Raw genomic sequence first — 21,667 nt, 5'->3', positions numbered from 1 at the left:
CCACACTCTGTATCTGATCCGACCCGTCCAATGCAATGACCATATGTACTCACAAGTTACAACTAAATATGTTTTTCCTAAACAAACAAGAATGCACAAATATATTCTTTTCCATGTTCGATAACAATGAAGGAACTGGATCCCTTCTATTGTGTTGAAATTCAATGTAAATTATATATGAGTTTACAAGAGATTATCTTAACAAACATGTAATTGAGGAGAATATTTAGTTGACTAATTTTGGAGATATCTATTTGACCAAGTAAATACATATGTTTAATTTCATAAACTAATTACTACAGCTGTATATTTAATTATTTTTCAAGTTCGAGTCAATTACAGTTCAATTGAGTCGAGATTCATTCAGATTAAACTTCAAGTTTAATTTAAAGTCAGTTAAAATCAGATTAAAGAAAATGAAATTCTAGACAAGGGTGTTTGCATCCCTATGTGTATAGCTGCTTTGCATTGAATGTTCATATTAAGTCGAGTATTTAAATGAAAAATAATTTGATACTTTGACCTAGCTTAATGTTAGGCCTAATTATAGAATTTTGGAAACACAAATAGGACATGGTTGGGAATCTAAGTGATTATTGGGGACAAAATAAGTAAAGTATATATAGTGTGATAAAATAATAATATTAATAATAAACAAATATAAAAATCAGATTGAAAATTAATTTAAAAATAGAAAGTAAGATTAAGAAAAAGATAAATTTAGGGCCTTAAGGCTAAAGGCAAGTCTCGAACCACTTTCATCCAAAATGTTGCAAGCAGAAAGTTAGAAATTAACCATAGAAATCGTATCATGCTGGTTATTCACCTGTATTTTTTATCGTATCTCTATTTTATGTCTAATCACACCATACTAACTCACAGAAAAATAAATCTACCTATGAAAAGCGTGTCATGTTTCGTTGCTCATGTACCATAACGCGATGAGCCAACCGGGTCCACACACTAGAAATATATATTCCTTCTATCCCTCTTAATTTGCACCTCTTCCTATTTTAGTTTGTTCTACTCATTTTGCCCTATTTTCTTTTTTTTTTTTGGCAATGACTATACTTTCTTTCTTTAAACCTCATCCGCAAATTAATTTTTTCTCTCCATCCTAACCACTAATTTTATCATTTACTTGTTTTTTTATCTTATTTTCTAACTAAATTTTACTTTTCACTAAATTTCACCTAAAATAAAATTGGTACATTCTCACTTATAAAGATTATTACTTCCTCCGTTCCATAATACTTGCTACATTTTCTATTTTTGGCAATTTCATATTACTTGCTACATTTTCGTTTTTAGTAATAAAACAATCATTTAAAGTTCTATCTACCCCTATTTTTATCCTACTCTATACTCTATAATAAAATATATACTATACTCTATAAAGTAACCTAACAACCTATTTTTCCTTTTTTTTTTCAATTAACAATAATAAAATACTATACTCTATAAAATAAACAATCAGCTACAGTGTAGGTTAATCACTTTTCTTAATTCTCGTGCCCATGCAAATGTAGCAACAATTATGGAACGGAGGAAGTATTACCATGTAAAATAAGACATCTCATCTCTCTTCCACTTCCTCAATTCCCATCAACATAGTCCATCAAAATACTGTCAAGTCATCTCCTTTTAACTTGTCTCGTCAAATACTTCAACAAGTCAAAGTCATGCTCATCTATTAAGATCTAACACACCACTATTAATAAACCCATTTCTATTCTCTATCCATACAACAAAACCCAATTATATAAATCACCATACCTATAACCAATTCAAGCTCCATCAACACCTAGCTCATCCATGGCTACCACCACCATACTCCCACCAGCATACATGAACTCAACCGCCGCACCACCATGGCTAAACAAAGGAGACAACGCATGGCAACTAATCGCCGCCACTCTAGTGGGTCTCCAATCCGTACCAGGACTCGTCATCCTGTACGGAAGCATAGTCAAGAAAAAATGGGCAGTAAACTCAGCTTTCATGGCCTTATACGCTTTTGCCGCAGTAATCATATGTTGGGTTACATGGGCATATAAAATGTCTTTTGGGTATAAACTCTTACCATTTTGGGGTAAACCCGGTCCAGCACTAGACCAAGATTTTCTCCTAGCTCGGTCTAAGCTACCGGCGACGGCTCGAAAAGGTGAGCCCATGGTGGAGGTGTTTTACCCACAAGCAGCAATGGTATGGTACCAAGGGATGTTTGCTGCTATAACTGTTATACTATTGGGTGGGTCTGTGTTGGGGAGGATGAATATAAGGGCATGGATGATGTTTGTGCCCTTATGGTTGACTTTTTGTTATACGGTTGGTGCCTTTAGTTTGTGGGGTGGTGGGTTTTTGTATCAATGGGGTGTTATTGATTATTCTGGTGGGTATGTCATTCATGTTTCTTCTGGGATTGCTGGCTTGACCGCTGCTTATTGGGTAATTTTTTTTTATCTTCTCTCTTTTTCTCTTTTTTTTTATTGATAATCCTTTTGAATTTTATTAATTTAATTACTTATTTTTGATTAGAAGAATCGGAAAAATTAACATTGGTTAACATATACTTCTCCGTTTCACTATACTTACTACATTTGACTTTCTACACATTTTAATGTGTTATTTTGATTATATATATATATATATATATATATATATATATATATATATATATATATATATATATATAATAATACAGTACTAATCCAAAAAAATAGGTATGAACAACCTCGTTACATGAAATAACAATAAATAACATCATCATCATCATACCCACTTTGTCAAAATTTACATGAAATAACATAGAATTCTGCTCATTTGGATGGTCGTAATTTTAGGTTATGTGGTTGGTGTTTTGTATTTTAGCCCTCAACTTGTAAACATTAATACTTTGGTAATTGTAATTCGCAAAAAATAAATATTGAGGTTATAATGCGCAAAAGTGCTAATTTTATGGCTATAATTTACAAATTATTCTTAGATAATTTTTATTAAATTATTAAGCTAATTAAACATTTCAAATATATTATTTCCTCCTTAATCATTTCAGGTGATAAAATGATAATTCAAAATGCAACAAAATTATTATTATTATTATTATTATTATTATTATTATTATTATTATTGAAAGAAAATGAGACAAAAAATGATCAATTAGAGCCAACCTTAAAAGTATCTATACTTTTATTTAAACTTCCATTCACTTAATTATCGGATGTAAAACTTAAGAGTCAAATAATTATAATTGTGGGTTTATAAATATTAGGATTATAAAAGTTGATGATTAGAAAATATATGTTAAGATGAATTTATTAAAAATTTCACGTAAATATGTTTTTTTATATTGATTGGTGAAAATTAATTCATAGTTAAGGTTTAACACTAGAATTTAAATATTCTACTTGACAAGAACAAATAAAAACGAGGGAGTATTAAGAATATGGTATCGACTCAGTTGCAGTAAATATCGTCTTTTTCGAACAATACAAGATATTAAAATTGAATCTCATCTAACCTTTTTCTTTTTTCGACCTACCTTATGATCCAAAGATAAACCAAAGGAGAAGTATTAATTAATGAAATAACATTAAAAATTCCTTTAGTTATCATTGATGATTAGGGTTTTTAATTAAAATTCCTGAAATTTGTATTAAGGTTTAAGGTGGTCTTTAGTACAAATGTAGAATTCGTAAAAGTCCGTTGACTCTTCAACATTTTGGAAGCAATGAGCAAGGGATGGTCCAACTAAGCTTTCATTCTTTGTCTGTCATTGTTTTTTTATTTTTTGAGTGATCCTTTTGTAGAAGTATTTAATTAATTAGAATCTTTTTACGGACCTATGACATTATTCTTTAATAAGGATAAACTAATTTATATATTATATTAAAGTATATTTAAATTTTTTAATAAAATTATTTATATTACTTAATATAACATAAAATTTTAAATTTATCATAAAATAATATGTTTAAATATATTCTATTATATATTTTTTTTAAATACAATTATTATTCTTGTTAAAGAATGTTTGGAGATGTTGGTTACCCATAAGCTGTTATTCCTTAAATTTATTCACCAATAATTCTTATTGAATAACCTTTATTTGTAAATTACCATAAAAGACTAGAAAATAATTATAAAATAAAAAAATTAAAAAAAGTAAATTAAAATTACAAAATTCCCATTTTATTAAATTTTAACATATAAAGATAATTTGTTAACTTTACAAATTGCAATTATTTAATAAAACCTATTTATTTATTAGTTCATTTATTATGAAAGATGGACTGTGAAATTGAAAGCTCAATTGTACATTTAATTTAGGTGGAACCTTTAATATCATATAAGGAAAGTCATTGATGTATGGTACTTGGGTACAATACATAGCACGGCCTAACACATTAATAGTCATATAAATAGGTGCCAGATCATAAATTTTTATTTCTAGTATAAGATAGATCGTATATTAATTTTTACTTGTACACTAAATTAAATAACCTTTTATTTTTCTCTATTATATATATATATATATATATATATATATATATATATATATATATATATATAATTTTAATTAAAGATCTGGCCATGATCAAGTTAAGCTTGTGTCTAGATTCCCCCTTGATACAAAAAGATGTATAAATGATATGATATCTCTTGATTGTAAGTATAATTTGACTAGTATAAAAGTTTTATTCTCTAAAAATACTAAAAAAATTAAGTTTGTTATTAATCTGATCGGTGATTAAAGATTAAAATGCACTGTTAAGTAAATTTTTATCGGTATTTAAATAATTATTTTTTTTATGAAATTTAGAGATATATAAATTAAATTTGATTTGTAGTTTTTTGTTGCAAAGTGATGCAACAAATGAAAACTTATTAGAATGTCATAGTTTGTTGTCATTTATTGTGTTTTCTTTGTCATAAATTCAACCTTGCACTATATGATCATTTAGTACAATTGATTGATTAAAGCTTTGTTGATTATTATTATTATTATTATTATTATTATTATTATTATTATTATTATTATTATTATTATTATATTGTTGAAATTCTAGAAGTGTATACTTCTTTGTTTGCTTTCTAAAGAGTGCCCATGACTTATGAGAGTTATAACTTATCACTTAATAGTGAATTTGAAATTGTAAATCCGATTTATTCTTAATCCGATTTATTCTTAATTACGACCATGTTTTATTATGTATATACTTTATATTTTATATATGGTATGACCTTTCTTGAATTCTTAAAATTGGCCTTTGATGATTTTTCGATTATATATTAATATTATTGCTTAATAATTTTCCGACTTCCTTAAATTTTATTTTCTGACTTTTGTTATGTATGAGAAAATTCTCCTCCCATCATCTACCCGTCATCGAGCATGAGTCTTTGTACTTGTGCTCTTTAATTAATTTAGTTTTAACTAAACATTTTGATTAAATTCAAGGAAGACTTAAATCATTATTTAATTTTTTCAAAAACTAAACATTAAAGTTAAATGATTTCTTAAAATTCGCTATATCATAATTATCACTGTATTTTTTAAATGATCAAAAAATTTTTTTTTTTTGATATTTATAAGTGAGTTTAATTTGAATTTTTGGAGATTATTAAGCATATAGTAGATTATTTGTACATAAAATTTTACAAGATTAAGATGGACAATTCTTAAATAATACTTCTAACTTTTAATTTTTCTTGCATTATTATTTATTTTTCCAGTCCTTAATTATTAAATTTCCTTGTAAAGTACTAGGCGTTGACAAAAATAATTTTCCACTACATAGATATTGTGTTTCATTTGGTACGAAACCGGCATGTTAGTTGTTTATGGCCGCCTCCATTGACTTAAGGCCTTATAATAGTAATGAGCAACTCCCATCAATATTGTAATCTTTATATCATCATGTTATCGAGTTCTACATCACACCGGCTAATCATTAGATATGGTCATACAATTAATTTGTTTTTTTAATTAATCATTTTTAGATTATGAGTTATTATTTTAAGGTTAAAATTAGTTATTTAAGATTATAACTAATCACTTTAAGACTATAAAAATTATCATTTTAAGGTTGTATGTAGTTGTTTTAAGATTATTAGAGATCACTTTAAAACTATAAGTATATATTGGACCAATTCAATAAAAATGACTTTATTATGAGACCGTTGTATTTAAGAACAAAATTATTTTCAATTGAAAAATGATACTTTCTCTTCGGTCAGCTGAGACTAGGGGTTTACATAGATCGGTTTGGTCTGGTATGCCACTAAAATCATATCGGACAAAAATTTTCTTAGACCCGGTCTAACCGTTTAAACCTATAGACCAGACCAAACCCAATCATTATACAATGATCTAGTCTAGTCTAGTCTACGGTTTTTTTTTTTGAATTAATATATATTTTTATGTGAATATTTCACACCTGCAATCACCAAATACAATAATTCATAATTAGTTGTTTCCATCAACATAATTCAAACTTATCTATATTACTATAAAAACTACTTAAAATATTAAATAACAACCTATTTAAAACTACAATTTTTAACATAGTACGCTCTTCAATCTGGTTTGGTCTAAAAAATACAAAATCGAAATCAGAGCAAAAACTATATTTCTTTTCTAAAAAAACCCAAACCACACTATTTAGAAGTAGACCAAATCAAATATTAAAACACGATTTAATCTGATTTGTTTTGCGATTTATGTCAAACTTTATTTAGCGGTAGCTATAACATGAGTCGATTCCTAATCCTGTCTTGTGCGAGATATTGGAAATATCCTTTACCTTTATAACATGAGTCCATTCTCAATGCTGAAAACCCACATCTTAAAGTTTCAAGATGGAGCATCGCGTGTTAGCTACTTAGCTTCCTATGGATTATCATTTGACAAGTTCGATGGTTCCATTGCCAATGTATTAGTACTACTAGTCAATGGCTTTATACTTCTAGATGTCGAATAAAGACACATATTTGACATCAAAATTTGACTCTTCAAATCCCTCATTATCACGACCATTACTTGAACTTGATTGATCACGACCAGCACTTCATCACATTATATCCATTATAATGGTTATGATAAAGGTTTGGAGAGGGATAAACGAAAGCTTACCATATGTTTTGGATGGATTTATGGTCAATCCCAACACTTAAAATTGAGGAAACACTGTACATACTTCATAAGTCAAAGAGATACTATCCCAAAATCATATGGTAATGGGAGAAGGGTTACAATGACTTATAAAGTGTTTACATCATCTTTAATTCATTGATATTGGACAAACCATCCCAACACCCCTCACATGCAAACCCCAGTCAAGTTGCATATGTGAATAATCAATCAGGGGTACAAGAACGTCATTCTTTTTGGATCACCCATTCAGTTTTTAATCGTAGCTTGGCTTATTGTGTGCACCTCGTGTTTTCCAGACTATATCATGATTCATAACATTAATAAGTCCAACACAGTTTAAAATGGTAGCAAAGCCGAAGGTTCCGATCAACTAGGAGCCTAATTGATAATTCATATGATTTTGAGATGATATATCATTGCCTTATGAAATGTATGTACCTCATATTTTTCCTATAATAAATTTCATTAACAATAGCCCAACTCAATTTAACACCGTACTCTTATAAAAGAGGCTGCGGCGAGGGTGACCCTAACAAATTTTGTCTCAAGTGAACCACATAACGTTTTTCCAAGGAGGAACATACATGAGTTCAATATTTGCTGCCCTTACCCTAGCTCTCCACGACCTTCAACCTTATACAAAAAATCTATATTTATCATTTATTTAATTATAATTAATGGTGTGAATTAAAAAAAAATTGTAGGTAGGACCAAGATTGAAGAAAGACAGAGAAAGATTTCCACCAAACAACATATTACTTATGTTGGCAGGAGCAGGATTATTATGGATGGGATGGTCAGGTTTCAATGGAGGAGGAACATTCAGTGCTAATATTGAATCATCATTAGCTGTTGTTAACACTAATATTTGTGCTGCCACTAGTTTGCTCATGTGGACTCTTCTTGATGTTATTGTTTTCAAAAGACCTTCTGTTATTGGAGCTGTTCAAGGCATGATGACTGGCCTTGTCTGCATTACTCCTGGTGCTGGTAAGATCCACTTTTGTTGCTCCCACCTCTCAATTTACCTTAAGTATCCGGAGAAAAAGTGAGTGAAATGTGTGAATGAGATCAGAATTAAAGTAATAAAGTTGATCACGACCAAAACTTGAAATTGAGCGTATTTGGTTAAACAGATTTAAATATAATAATATGAGGTAAATTTAATGAAATAAAGGAAGTAATATATAGTGATAAGAATAAATATATGACCTGTTAGGTCAAACTCAACCGACCAATTCAATTGGTGTACCTTTTTCAGGTCTTAAGGCATTAAGTTTTTTCGAGCAAAGTGTCACAATATTTAATAAATGTGACTCAAAGATTTTAATGTATGAGTGAAATTGATTGTGAACGATAAAAGATACCTAAATTCTGAATTTAGGTTATGAAAGAGAAAATTATAGTAATTATCTATATATATATATATATATATAATATATATATATATATATATATATATATATATATATATATATATATATATATATATATATATATATATATATATATATTTAAGTTAATGCAATGTAAGTTTGTGTTTGAAATCATTTTTCTTATATTGTTTAGATACACATTTGTTTCGTAAACGTGTGCAAATAACATTGATATGGATTTATGGACCAAAATATAATAATAACTTATTACCCCAATGTCATTAAGTGTTCCCACCTATGACAGTGTTCGAAAGCGTCGGATATATACAATTTTACCCTTGTTAATGATAAAACTAACAATTGTTTTTCGATTGACGCCTAATAGTAAACGTCATGTGCAATTTCACATAAATTAGAAATGCAAATAATTTAATGAGTTATTATACTTTAGATTATCATAATCTGAAACAAAAAATTTAAATCTTTTGTCCCATCGAAATAATAAGAGGCATTAATATCTATAGACCTAAATGAATATAATTAAATTTTAAAACATGTTCTTATTGTGTAGGTCTCGTCCAAGGATGGGCAGCAATAGTGATGGGAATACTATCAGGAAGCATACCATGGTTCACAATGATGATAGTCCACAAAAAATGGAAGCCCATGCAAGTAATTGATGACACCCTAGGAGTCTTCCACACCCACGCCGTGGCCGGACTCCTAGGAGGAATCCTTGTTGGTATTTTCGCCCACCCTCACCTTACCTCGGATGTAGGCATTCCTAACGAGCGAGGCGTTATATATGGCGGAGATGGGGCCCTACAAATAGGCAAGCAAGTAGTGGGTGGGTTGTTTGTGATGGGGTGGAATTTAGTAGCCACATCTATAATATGTGTGTTTATTAGGTACATAATCCCACTTAGGATGTCGGAAGAGGAATTGCTTATAGGAGATGATGCTGCACATGGTGAAGAGGCTTATGCTTTGTGGGGTGATGGAGAGAAATATGACTCGGCCGTGCATGGTATACGTGGTGATGATAATATTAATGTGCATAACATTAGGTCTATTGGTGCTACTCAAGTTGTATGATGTACGTAATGACTTTTGAGTTGACTTATTGGTTATTGGTTTTGTCTCTTTATTAGTTGGTTAAAACACAAAAGATATCTTTGGTGAATGACTTTTCACGCAAAATAAAAAATAATATTTTTTACCTGTTTTTATCAAACATCTTTATGAACTGTTGGCTTATCCAACTAGCTTAAAAGGACAACAAAAATAGACAACAACTACATGTCGTTTGTCAAACACCGTATTTTGTTATTGATCAATTTGTCTTGAGTGAGTTTGTAAAATATGTTAGGATGAGTGAGATTGTAAATTAATTATGTTAGCTAGAGTGAGATTGTAAATTATGTTAGCTTGAATGAGGAGGAATGTAGTTTAAATTTTAAAATTGTATGTGTTTTCATTTTTATAAAGATTTGTGATTGAGTCACATTTGAAATAGAAAGAATTATTGTTAAAAAAAATATCTTGTTACTGAGTTGTGAAAGATATATCTATCATAGTTTCTAAGTTTTTTGTACATGAGCCTTTTATAAATAGATAAACGATAACACCTTAGGTGTATATCTGAAAACATTTGAAAACAATAAAAATATTTAAACTAAAAAAGAATACTCTTTTTATAAATACAACTGATAACACTTCAATAATATATAATTGATTATAAACACGACTAATAAGTCAAAGTTTACTTAAAGTTTGAAAGGATTGTTACAAATCACATCTAGAAAAAAGTACCAATAAATTTGAAATGAAATCAGAAATTATAAATCCAAAATCTAATAAATAATATATCACTTATGTAATAAATAAATTTAAAATAAGAATTATCACTAATTTAGAACAAGTAGTAGACATTAAAATTTGAAGATGCGAGGATCAAACCGGGCCTCTCGCACGCAAAGCGAACTCTCTACCATTTGAGCTACATCTCCTGATTTATTTTATTATTCTCTTTAATATAGCGAGTATAACTTAAGTTTACTTTTCACTGGTAGTCAGGAATATTTATTTGTTCCCGACGAAACACTTTTCCTATCTAGGGTTTCTACTTCGCGTACTTCGCGTCCTCCTCCTCTTCTTCCGCCTCTTTATCGCCTTCCTCTTCGCCCTAGCAATGTCGTTGAAATCGCTTGTCCGCTAAAACTCACATCCTTCTTCAGGTGTTCTCTCATTTTCTATCATAATTTGAATACTAAACTTAAGAATTGATGTTGTAAAACAATTTTGATTGTGTTTTTTATATGAAAACTATCTTTGTATGAGAACTGTGAGAATTAATGTAACACCCCGATATTTTTTTCCGATATATTAAATGATTTGCTAGTAATATTATTATTATTATTGTTTTTAGAAGAATATATTTCTTTTTATTATTTATTTTGTTAGTAGGTTAGATCATGAGACTTCAACTTTTAAGGCAATTAAGACCATTTTAAGTCCAAACCTTTTTCCTAATCTATCTTTAATTTCAAAAAAAAAATAAAATAAAAGTGGGAATGTGAATGGTTTGGCCGGCCATATGGGGCAAGATTGGGGGATTTGTAACTTCTTAAGAATATTGAAAGATTGAGAGTAATTGCCTTCTATAATTATTGCCTTAATTTTCTTAATTCCTTTATTTCCTTAATATCCTAATTACCTTACATCTTTTCATTTCAAACCATTTGCAAGTTAGAAAAACACTCCCAAAACACTCTATTCCTCACGCCTAAATCACCTTGGTTCATCAATTTTTGGTGTTTTGTTCTTGTGCAATTGTGAGTAATTCTTAATCTAGTTTTTATTTTTAAGTTTTAATTTAAATTTCTATGATTTTTATGTGTGTTATTTTATGGTTTATGATTTGTTCATGATTTAAAATTCATGTGTGAAAGTATGATGTATTTTTTTTTCTATCTAAATTAATGTATGGTTTTTAGGGTTTTAGATATGTTACATGTGTGTGAAGAATTTGTTTGATGGATGATTGAAAATATATATATATATATATATATATATATATATATATATATATATATATATATATATATATATATATATATATATATATATATATATATATAAATGGATGCTCATAGAAAAAAATATATGTGGTGTTAGAAATTTATTTATTTTTGATTAATAGAAGGAACTATAATGTTGGTAGGAAAAAAAAATATACATGTATATATGTGATGTGTATGTGTGTATACATTTGTGTAAAAAGAATTATATTGAAAAAATAATAATAATAATTCATTAAAATTTATTTTTGTGGATGATCATGAAAATTATGTAAATTTTGTTGTTTAGATTTAATAGGAAATAAAACATTGAAATTTATATTTTTGTGGTAAAAAAAAATGGAATGACAAAATCCCGTAGGTTTTGAAAATGGTGAAAAAAATATGTTTTTGGAACATTTTTGGCTTTGAAATTAAGTTAAAAATACTTATACTATGTTATAAATTATGAAAATTGGTACCCGGGGGTTTTGACGCCTTCCGGACGCAACGGTGAAGTCGATATTTTCAGTTTGACAGTTTTAAGTTGGGTTTCTGGACAGATTGTATAGGCTGTCCTGTTTTGTGTATTTGCCATGTTATAGTATGTGATGAATGTTCATGTTGTGTGTAGTATTATAGGTATGGATGTAATTGTATGTGTGTGTTATGGATGATTTGAGGAAAATGTGTATGTGTGCTTATTTCCCGAATACGATTGAACCTTGTAGGAAGTCGATTCGTGACCGGGAATTGATTAAGACGCTTGTGAGTTGGTTATCTTGCTTAAGGTATGTCACGCAGCGAAGTTCGCATTAGTCCGATGTATCATATAATAATGGTATACAAAAGTAAATCATGGATATATAGTACGAATAATATTATCCTTCGAATAAATAATTTTTATACATTGTTTTGATAAGCAGAGGTAGTATGACCTCACTAACCTTAAAGTGGACGTAGTATGACGTCAATTGGTGGAAATGATTTACTCGCGGTATATGGGGGCATTATGAGCCACCGCGGGGGTATGCATACTTAACCATAGGCACCGAAGTAAGGCGAGTGTCTATGGTAGAGACTTGCTTAGGGGTTAGCTCCCCCTAATGTATTGTCTCACTTATGGAGATTGGAGTGTACCGGCAGTATGGCTGGATAGTACAGCAGTATGGCTGACTAATCTTTACATGAAATAATTATTCTTAATTAGCATGATCGAAGCGTACGGTTCTGTGAATTGTCAGCTATTAAATTAAAACTTACTCTTGTGTTATTATTTATTTGATATGCGACGATTGCTGACGTGTACTTTTGGTCTTAACGACCCTGCGATGATGTTGTTACCTATCTGGGCAATGACTAGCAGTAAGTTAAGTTGCAGGTCTGGGGAGTGAGGATTGTCCCTTGAAGAAATAAATTATTAGGATAGAGAAGTCTTGATAAGAACTTCAAAATTGAGTTTAAAGAAAATTTGGTTTTATGAGGCGATCATCGTTCTCAAGTTGTAATAAGTGGATTTAACTTTTCGTTCTTATCCGCTGCTAAGAATTTCTTATCTAGTAGTTCATAATAACGCTAATAGAACTCGATCCGCACGTTTTCCTTAACTTCAAATCCATTTAAAACTGTTTTCTAACATCCCGGTTTGACTCGGATTATAGTTGTCTCGTTTTTAAAAGGTCATCTTCTCTTTTCGTACGACCAGAGTTATTCCGAGATGTTACAATTAATCTGTCTTATAAAAAAGTGTTACTTTTTACTAAAAAGTGTTATTTTTAAGCAAAAGATAATACTGTTTTTTTATGATACTATTAGGCAAAAAAGGGTTACTCTAAGAAAAAAATTTTGAAAAAAACTCATAAAAGGATGTTACTTTTTACATAAAAAGATACTCCCTCCTATTCATCTTAAGTGTCTCATTTCCTTATTTGGTCAAGTCACTCTAAATGTCTCATTTCTATTTTAGGTATGTTATCTTTACTAATTTACCCTTACTAAACTTAGTTTTTTCACGCCTTTACATCTACTAACCCCACTTTAACCCTATAAAAATTTTAAAAAACTATTTTCTTCTTTCACATGTGGTCCCATATGACCACCTAAAAAATGGTGAGAAAGTCAAATGGGACACATTAGATGAATAGGAGCAAATATTAGTTTTCAGAAAAAACGTGTTACTTTGTAATATGTTTGTTTTTTTGAAAAAAATATTTTTTTCTAAAAGTAACAATTTTTTGTTAAAAAAACACCAGCTTTTTTTGAAACAAAAGTAACATTCTTTTGTCAAAGAGTAACACATTTTCTGTAAGAAAGTAATTCATTTTTATGAGACAAATTGGTTCTTATGTTTGATTTCACTTGAACTTGACCCCATATATATATATATATATATATATATATATATATATATATATATATATATATATATATATATATATATATATATATATATATATATATATATATATATATATATATATATATATATATATATTTCTCGAGTCGAGGACTCTTTTGGCCGCGCTCTCCTTTATAGGTATGAATTGTCGCCGTCCTTTCTTCCCCAGACCCTGTTTATAATTAATCTATAAGCAGGATACACTGAATAAGATGATGATGATCTATATAAATATATAATTTAAAAGCATAACTAAACCAATATAATATATTTAGAGTTGTAACAATGTATATTTGAAGTAATAATATAATATATATGGAGTTATAACAACATACATTTGGGGTTATAACATAATATATTTGGTGTTATAAAAATATTATACCCTCAAACACAAACCATTATATACCGAAGTATATATATTATGTTATAACCCGAAATATAATATGTTATAACCACAAATATATGTTGTTATAACCTCATTCATATATATATATATATATATATATATATATATATATATATTATATATATTATAGCTTCAAATATATTATGTTATAACCCAAAATAAATGTTGTTATAATTCCAAATATATTACGTGACTTTTTACATTACACTTAAACGCGCGCGTCAGGTTTTTTTAAAATTAACATAATGGGCTTGGCTTTTGAGAACCGTCTTTAAAAAAGACGGTTTCTCAAGAGGGATGGCTTGGTTAGTTGCACATAATGGTCTTGATGTATAAGCTTGAATGATATATCGCATAGTCCTCTCCTATGCTTTGTCTTTAGGTGGCCTGGATATTATTTGTTCTTTTTTTATGGTTTTTTTCTTTCTCGGAGTTTTTATGCCTGCAATTTTGATCTCTTTAATATTTAGTGTTTGTTTATTTAGTATCTTTCAATTTTCAAAAACAAAAAAAGTAAAAATACAACCTCGAATAGGTTAAAATACCAACTTTAATATCTTAAAATAATTTCAAATAGCAGCATGAGCACGCTTTTGCTTTTTAATTGTACAATGTTAGTTGGCTCGACCTGGAGACTACCTACAACATTTTTGTAATGTTTGAGAATCTATATTAGAGGATAGATAAAATAATAAAAGAGATGTAATTTTAGTGTAACACACAAACTAATATAGTTATTATTTTCAAATTTCCGATAGAGCTGTTCTTGTGAGAGTCTATCTCGTACTCAAAATGGAGTTCGTATGTTAATAATTTGTATTAGTTGGGTTATTTGACCCATTTATAGAACACATCTTACAACAAGATTGTTTTCCAATTGACGATTAATAGCAAACATTATGTTCAACTTTTTATAAATAAGAACTGTACATGACTTAATAAATTATTTTGAATTGGTCCATTATAATCTGAAATAAAAGAACTCTAAGTCTTTAGGAAAATTTGTAGTAAATAAGCAAAATTATATTAAAAAATCTCAAAATAAGCATTGGGAAAACTTATATCTCAAAATAAGCACTTTTAGTTGAATGCTAAGGTATGGAGTTTGTTCGCTGTTATTAACAGCATACAATTACTAAAACTGAATCAAAATAAGTCAGCCAAGTAATCGCCAGCCCTAACTAAGTGGGGGCGATTGAATTGACTTGTTTTGACTTTTTTGACTTTCGTTGCCTTTTGGATGTTGTAATGGCCCGTCGTTAATAACAATGGGCAATTGTTTCATACCTTAACCGATTTTTTTATTTGCATATGACCCACTGTTACTAACAGCGGTCAATAACTTAAACTGAGTTAAAAAGTCACCCTAAAAATCGTCCGCTGTTACTAACAACGAACAAACCTCATACCTTAGCATTGGACTAAAAGTACTTTGAGAAATAAGTTTTACCAACACTTATTTTGAGTTTCTTTTGTATAATTTTGCTTATTTTGTTCAAATTTTCAATGTTTAGCCCATGGAAATAAAGGACATTGTTTATAGACCTAAACTAATACTCCTATAATTAAATTTTAAAACATGTCCAATCCTTTGTAGGCCTTGTCCAAGGATGGGCAGCAATAGTGATGAGAATACTAGCTTAAGAAAACAAAAAAAATAGCCAACCATAATTCATATGTCAAATAACCCTAATTATTTTGTGATTGATCATTTTGTTTTGAGTCAGATTGTAAATTATGTTAGTTTGAGTGGGGAGGAATGTAGTTCAAATTTTAAAGTTAAGTGTAATTTAATTTTTTAATTTTTAAAGATTTGTGAGTCACATGTAAAATAAATAGAATTATTAGTTTTTAAAAATCTTTTTGTTAATACGTCGTGAAAAATATATCTATTATAGTTTCTAAGTATCTTGCATATGAGCCGTTTAGGAAAAAAAATATATAAAAAAAAATACACTTTTGGTAATAGGTGCGTATAAGACAACTTTTAAAATCAATAACAATATTTTTGGATTAAAAAGAGAATTTATTTTACTTATAAATACAACTAATAAGTAATAACAGTTCAATTATATATGTTTGATTAGTTGCCAAGATAAAAAAAATAAAAAATAATTCCCTTGTTATTTATTTGTAAGGTATGATATATGATTTAGTTTTTTGATAAGTTGGATTAGTGATAATTCTTATTTCATACTCATTTATTACATAAGTGACATATTATTCATTAGATTTGGAAACCTTGGAATCACAGCTACAATCCATGGCAAGAAAACCGCATCCAGTAGCTGCTCCTCAATCAGACACTGATGGAAGTGGTGGGAATCCTCAGAAGCAGCCTCTGGACGATTTCCCAATCCTTGGAAAGGTTTCTGCTTCAGACAGAACAACCATGAAGCCTTCGTTGCTCACTGCGTGGAAGGATAAGGTATCAAGCCATAATACTCCCCCTTCTGGTATGCCCCTTAAATTTGTGCCACCTTCCTTTGAAAAGGGTAAACCAATTGTGCATATTGAGACTCAGGATGTAGAGAACTTAGTGAAACTTTGGGAAAAAGCTGTTGTGTTGTATGTTGTTGGTGGCAATACCTCTGTTGATATTATTCGTGGCTTCATTCACAAACACTGGACTCATGTTCTTATGCCTACTATTCACGCACATGAGGAAGACTACTTCATTCTCAAATTCAATTCTGAGAGTGAATGCTCTGAAATCCTTAAAGGAGGCCCATATTTCCTTAACAGAGCCCCAATAGTAGTTAAGAAATGGAGCGCAAACTTTGATTTCAAGGCAGAGATTCTAAGGGTTATTCCGATGTGGATCAGACTCCCTAATCTCCCTCTCCATTGTTGGGGAGAAGAAACCTTAAGTAGAATTATGAGTGCTGTTGGTGTCCCAGTCCTAGCTGATGAATGTACCATGAACCAAAGGAAAGTGTCCTATGCTCGGGTTTTAGTGGAAATGGATATAACTCAGGATTTTGTTAAGGAGATCAGTGTGCGAGATAATACAGGGCGAGAATTCACTCAGAAAGCAATACCTGAATGATGACCTTTCTTTTGCCGCAGATGTAATAAAGTGGGTCATGATTGCAAAGATAAAAATGAACCCTTTCACCACCTTGATGAACAACCTAGGAAAGCTGAGAAGGAAACAAACGGAATTAGGAAAATGTGGATCCCGCAGACTATAGCCAAAGTGATGAAGGGTGCTTTGAATATTGAGGAACTCCGAGACAAATTGGCAATAGTCGCACCCCAAGAAGAGGAGAAACAAGAGATAGAGTGTGACCCATCGTGTAGCCCACAAAAGCAAAGCATAAATAACAACAATAGTCAGGAGGAGGGAAACGAAGATGGATGGTCCCCAGTTCCTCCAGGGAAGGCCGCTCGTAGACACCATCCAAAGGAGACAAGAAACAAACCCCAAAGTGTAGAAATAGAAGCAGGAGATGCAGGCATAGGAGACCATGAAGAAAATGAAGCACCTGGCCTGACTTGCAAGGAAAGGGGCGGAAACCCTCAAATTTTCTCATCCCAATAATCATCTCCTCCTGGAATGTAAGGGGCATGAATAGCCCTGACAAAACCAAGAAAGTCCGCCACTTTCTTGAGATAAATAACATCAGTGTGATAGGTTTGATGGAAACTAAGATCAAAGAAGCAAATGCAAAGAAAATCTACAAAAAGCTTGGCAATAAATGGAATTGGAGTTCCAACTATAGTCATCATGCAAAAGGGCGAATTTGGATTGGTTGGAGATATGACACGTGCAAACTTGAAACGTGTGAGACTCATCAACAATTCATTGCCACAAAAATCACCCCGATCAATATGGAGGAGAGCTATCATGTCATCTTTGTTTTTGGGCTTCATAGTGTGAGTGATAGGAAAGACCTTTGGCCAGAGTTGCTGGGGGTAAACCATGACACTCCTTGCCTCTTCATTGGAGACTTTAATGCTATTTACAAAGAGGAGCACAGAAAGAACAGATCACAGGTTACAACTTATGAGATGTACGATATGCGTAAGTGGATGGAGGACACGGAGCTTCACCCAGTCATAGAGCGAGATCATAAGTTCTCCTGGACTAATAAGGAGAAAGGGGATAATCGCACTCTAACAAAGATAGACCATGCTATAGGGAATCTGCAATGGATGGACAGGTATAGTCAAGCGAGTGTGTATTACGCTAATCCTCACACGTCAGATCACACTCCCTTACTTATGACCCTCACCCGCCAAAATCAGAAGGAGAGCAAGCCTTTCCGTTTCCTCAACTATCTGTGTGAGCACCAGGACTTCCTGAAAGTGGTAAGGGAGGCATGACAGACCACAACTAAAGGCACAGGGATGCAGAGGCTTTGGTACAAGATGAAAAATGTCAAAATAGGCCTAAAACAGTTGCACACAAAGGAGTTCTCAGGGATCAACGATAAAATTAAAGAGTGGGAGGGTAAACTGGACAATATTCAAACTGAAATGCAAACTACCCCCATGGCTGACGACCTTCACCAAAGAGAACACGATGCAACCACTCAAGTGAGAAAATGGAGGAAAGTTGAAGACATGGCGCTTCTCTAAAAGGCTAGAATAAATTAGATGAGATATGGAGACGAGAACACGACTTACTTCCACGCTACCATCAAAGAGCGAAGGGCCTCTAATACTATCTACGAGCTTCAAGATGCTGAGGGCAAGTGGCATAGCAACACTGGAGAAATTCACACCGAGATCACCCAGTTTTACCAAAAACTCCAAGGTACGGCGACTACTTATCTCCAGATGATAGACAAGAACATTATGAGAGAAGGTCCCCAGATTGATACCGACAACGCTCAGATACTTATCCAGGAGGTTAGCGAGGATGAGATCAAGGAAGCTCTCTTTGGGATGGGTGACAATAAAGCCCCAGGGGTTGATGGTTTCAATGCCTACTTCTTCAAAAACACATGGGATATTATCAAGCATGACCTTATTAATGCCATTAAAGATTTTTTCAACAGCAATACCCTTTTCCCCCCTTACAATTGCACTTCGGTCACGATAATCCCAAAGGCTAAGAATGCTAGTAAGGTTGGAGATTATAGACCGATTTCCTGCTGCACAGTTATCTACAAGATCATATCCAGAGTACTAGCTGGGAGACTCCAAAAGGTGATTGGGAAAGTGATTGATCCAGCTCAATCAGGGTTTATACCGGGTAGGGAAATGGCTGATAACATATTATTAGCTGTGGAGCTAATCAAAGGGTATTCTCGCAAAAACAACAGCCCGAGATGTATGATCAAGATGGACCTTCGGAAAGCCTATGCTTCAATCAACTGGGTGTTTCTGTTCTCTGTTATGGAAGAGATGAGCTTCCCTCCTAAATTCATGGATTGGATCAGACCATGCGTGACGACAGTCTCCTACTCTATCCTAGTAAATGGAACTCCCCTCAAGATTTTTCCTGCAAAAAGGGCTACGCCAAGGCGATCCCATTTTCCCTTATTTATTTGCCATTGCAATGGAGTACTTGTCCAGGCTTATGCGCAATATGACTGATAGTCCGAGCTTCCACTACCACCCTAGATGTAAGAAAGTGGGTATCACGCATCTGTTGTTCGCGGATGACCTCCTCCTGTTCTGCCGTGCTGACCATCCTTCAGTTAGTAGCATGATGAGTTCCTTCGACCGTTTCTCCAAGGCCTCAGGGCTTCATGCCAACCCGAGTAAAAGCAACATCTATTTATCGGGGGTGGATAGATACCACAAAGAGCAGCTTGTACACCTTTTGCACATGAAGGAGGGAGTCTTTCCTTTTAGATACCTGGGAGTTCCCCTTCACTCCAAGAAGCTGAATTCTAGAGATTGCAGGCCGTTGGTAGACAAGATCGTTGGTAGGGTCAAGTTTTGGTCTTCACGTTTGTTATCATATGCAGGTAGAATCTAGCTCGTTCGAAGTGTCATAGGGGGATGAAAAACTTTTAGGCTCAAATCTTTTGCCTCCCGAAAAAACTGATTAAGATGGTGGATGATGTCTATAGATCATTAATATTACCCTATTCCAAGGGAGGGCTGAACCTGAAAGATATGTACATTTGGAACAAAGCGGCTATGCTCAAACACTTGTGGAACATAGCCCGCAAAAAGGATAATGTCTGGGTAAAATGGGTTCACAGCTACTATATGAAATTGCAGGATGTAACGAACGTGAAAGTTCCCATTCACGCTTCGTGGAGCTTTAATAAGATCATCAAACATAGAACTATAGTAGACAGCCTAGGGGAATGGGAGAGCATAACTAAAGGGAACGAGTTCTCTATAGGGAAAACATATGAGATGTTAATTGCAGATGCCCCCATGTTCCGTGGGGAAACATCATGATTAAGAATATCGCCAGTCCAAGCGCAAGGTTCATCACATGGCTAGCAATCCAAAACAGATTGGCTACTAAGGATCGAGTCGAGAAATGGAAGGTGATCGAGGACGTTAATTGCGTTTTCTGTAGCGGGGCTAATGAATCAGCTCAACACCTGCTCTATGACTGTCAGTTCACGCAAGATGTCCGAAACCAACTGTTTAGTTTCCTTAATTACAGGACGTCTCCAACCTCCAGGATGAAATTCTAAAGATGAGCAAAATAAATAAGAAGAAAACTGACCGAGCGAAGCTTATTGTTGGCGTCTGGACTGAAATGATATACAGCATTTGAATGCATCGCAACAGAAAGATTTTTGAGAATCGTACTAGTAATACGAAGGAGGTTACTAACTATATTGTATTTAGAATAGCAGGGAGGGTAAACAATAGGATGAAAGAAATGCTTGTAACTAGATAGATGTTGTTTCTTTTGGGGTAGTTTCAACTTCAGAATGAAAGAAATGCTTGTAACTAGATAGATGTTGTTTCTTTTGGGGTAGGTTAGTCTTTCGCTCGTATTTTTGTCTTGAGCGTAGACTAGCATATGGGGCTTTAGGTGGAGTTAAGTTCCAGCTAAAGATTGTATCTTGTTTTCCTTTGGTATATAATACTCATAATTGCCAAAAAAAAAAAAAAAGATTTGGATTGGTAATTTTGGATTTCATATGAAACGTAATTTATGTGTTATTTAATTTTCTATTTTATTTTGGATTTCAATCTCATTATTGCTCATACACATTATTTTTCCAAAAAAGTTTTCAAAAAAAAGTTTTGACATTTAAAAATGGAGATGCGGGGGATCGAACCCCGTGCCTCTCGCATGCAAAGCGAGCGCTCTACCATTTGAGCTACATCCCCATTTTGTGC

General features: G+C 31.9%; 1 protein-coding gene and 1 non-coding gene across 3 annotated transcripts; one reads left to right on the top strand and one right to left on the bottom strand.

The window, feature by feature from the left end:
* The first annotated feature begins 1,598 nt into the window (after positions 1–1,598).
* LOC130828310 (ammonium transporter 3 member 3) lies at positions 1,599–10,132 on the top strand. Of its 2 annotated transcripts, XM_057694225.1 has the most exons (4): positions 1,600–2,448; positions 7,861–8,146; positions 9,104–9,364; positions 9,441–10,132. In XM_057694225.1, the coding sequence occupies exons 1-4, from the start codon at positions 1,816–1,818 to the stop codon at positions 9,446–9,448; spliced, it is 1,188 nt and encodes a 395-aa protein (XP_057550208.1). In that variant the 5' UTR covers positions 1,600–1,815; the 3' UTR covers positions 9,449–10,132. The 2 variants fall into 2 exon arrangements, with proteins under 2 accessions (XP_057550207.1, XP_057550208.1); XM_057694224.1 differs by having other exon boundaries at positions 1,599–2,448; positions 9,104–10,130.
* An 11,453-nt stretch (positions 10,133–21,585) lies between these two features.
* Positions 21,586–21,658, bottom strand: TRNAA-UGC (transfer RNA alanine (anticodon UGC)). Its single transcript has one exon. It is a non-coding gene; the product is annotated as a tRNA-Ala (tRNA).
* Positions 21,659–21,667: the final 9 nt, after the last annotated feature.

This window comes from Amaranthus tricolor, chromosome 12 (genome assembly GCF_026212465.1).
Source record: "Amaranthus tricolor cultivar Red isolate AtriRed21 chromosome 12, ASM2621246v1, whole genome shotgun sequence".
NCBI lineage: Eukaryota > Viridiplantae > Streptophyta > Magnoliopsida > Caryophyllales > Amaranthaceae > Amaranthus > Amaranthus tricolor.
Note: the sequence above shows the minus strand (reverse complement) of the source record. Positions and strands in the feature narration are given on the sequence as shown.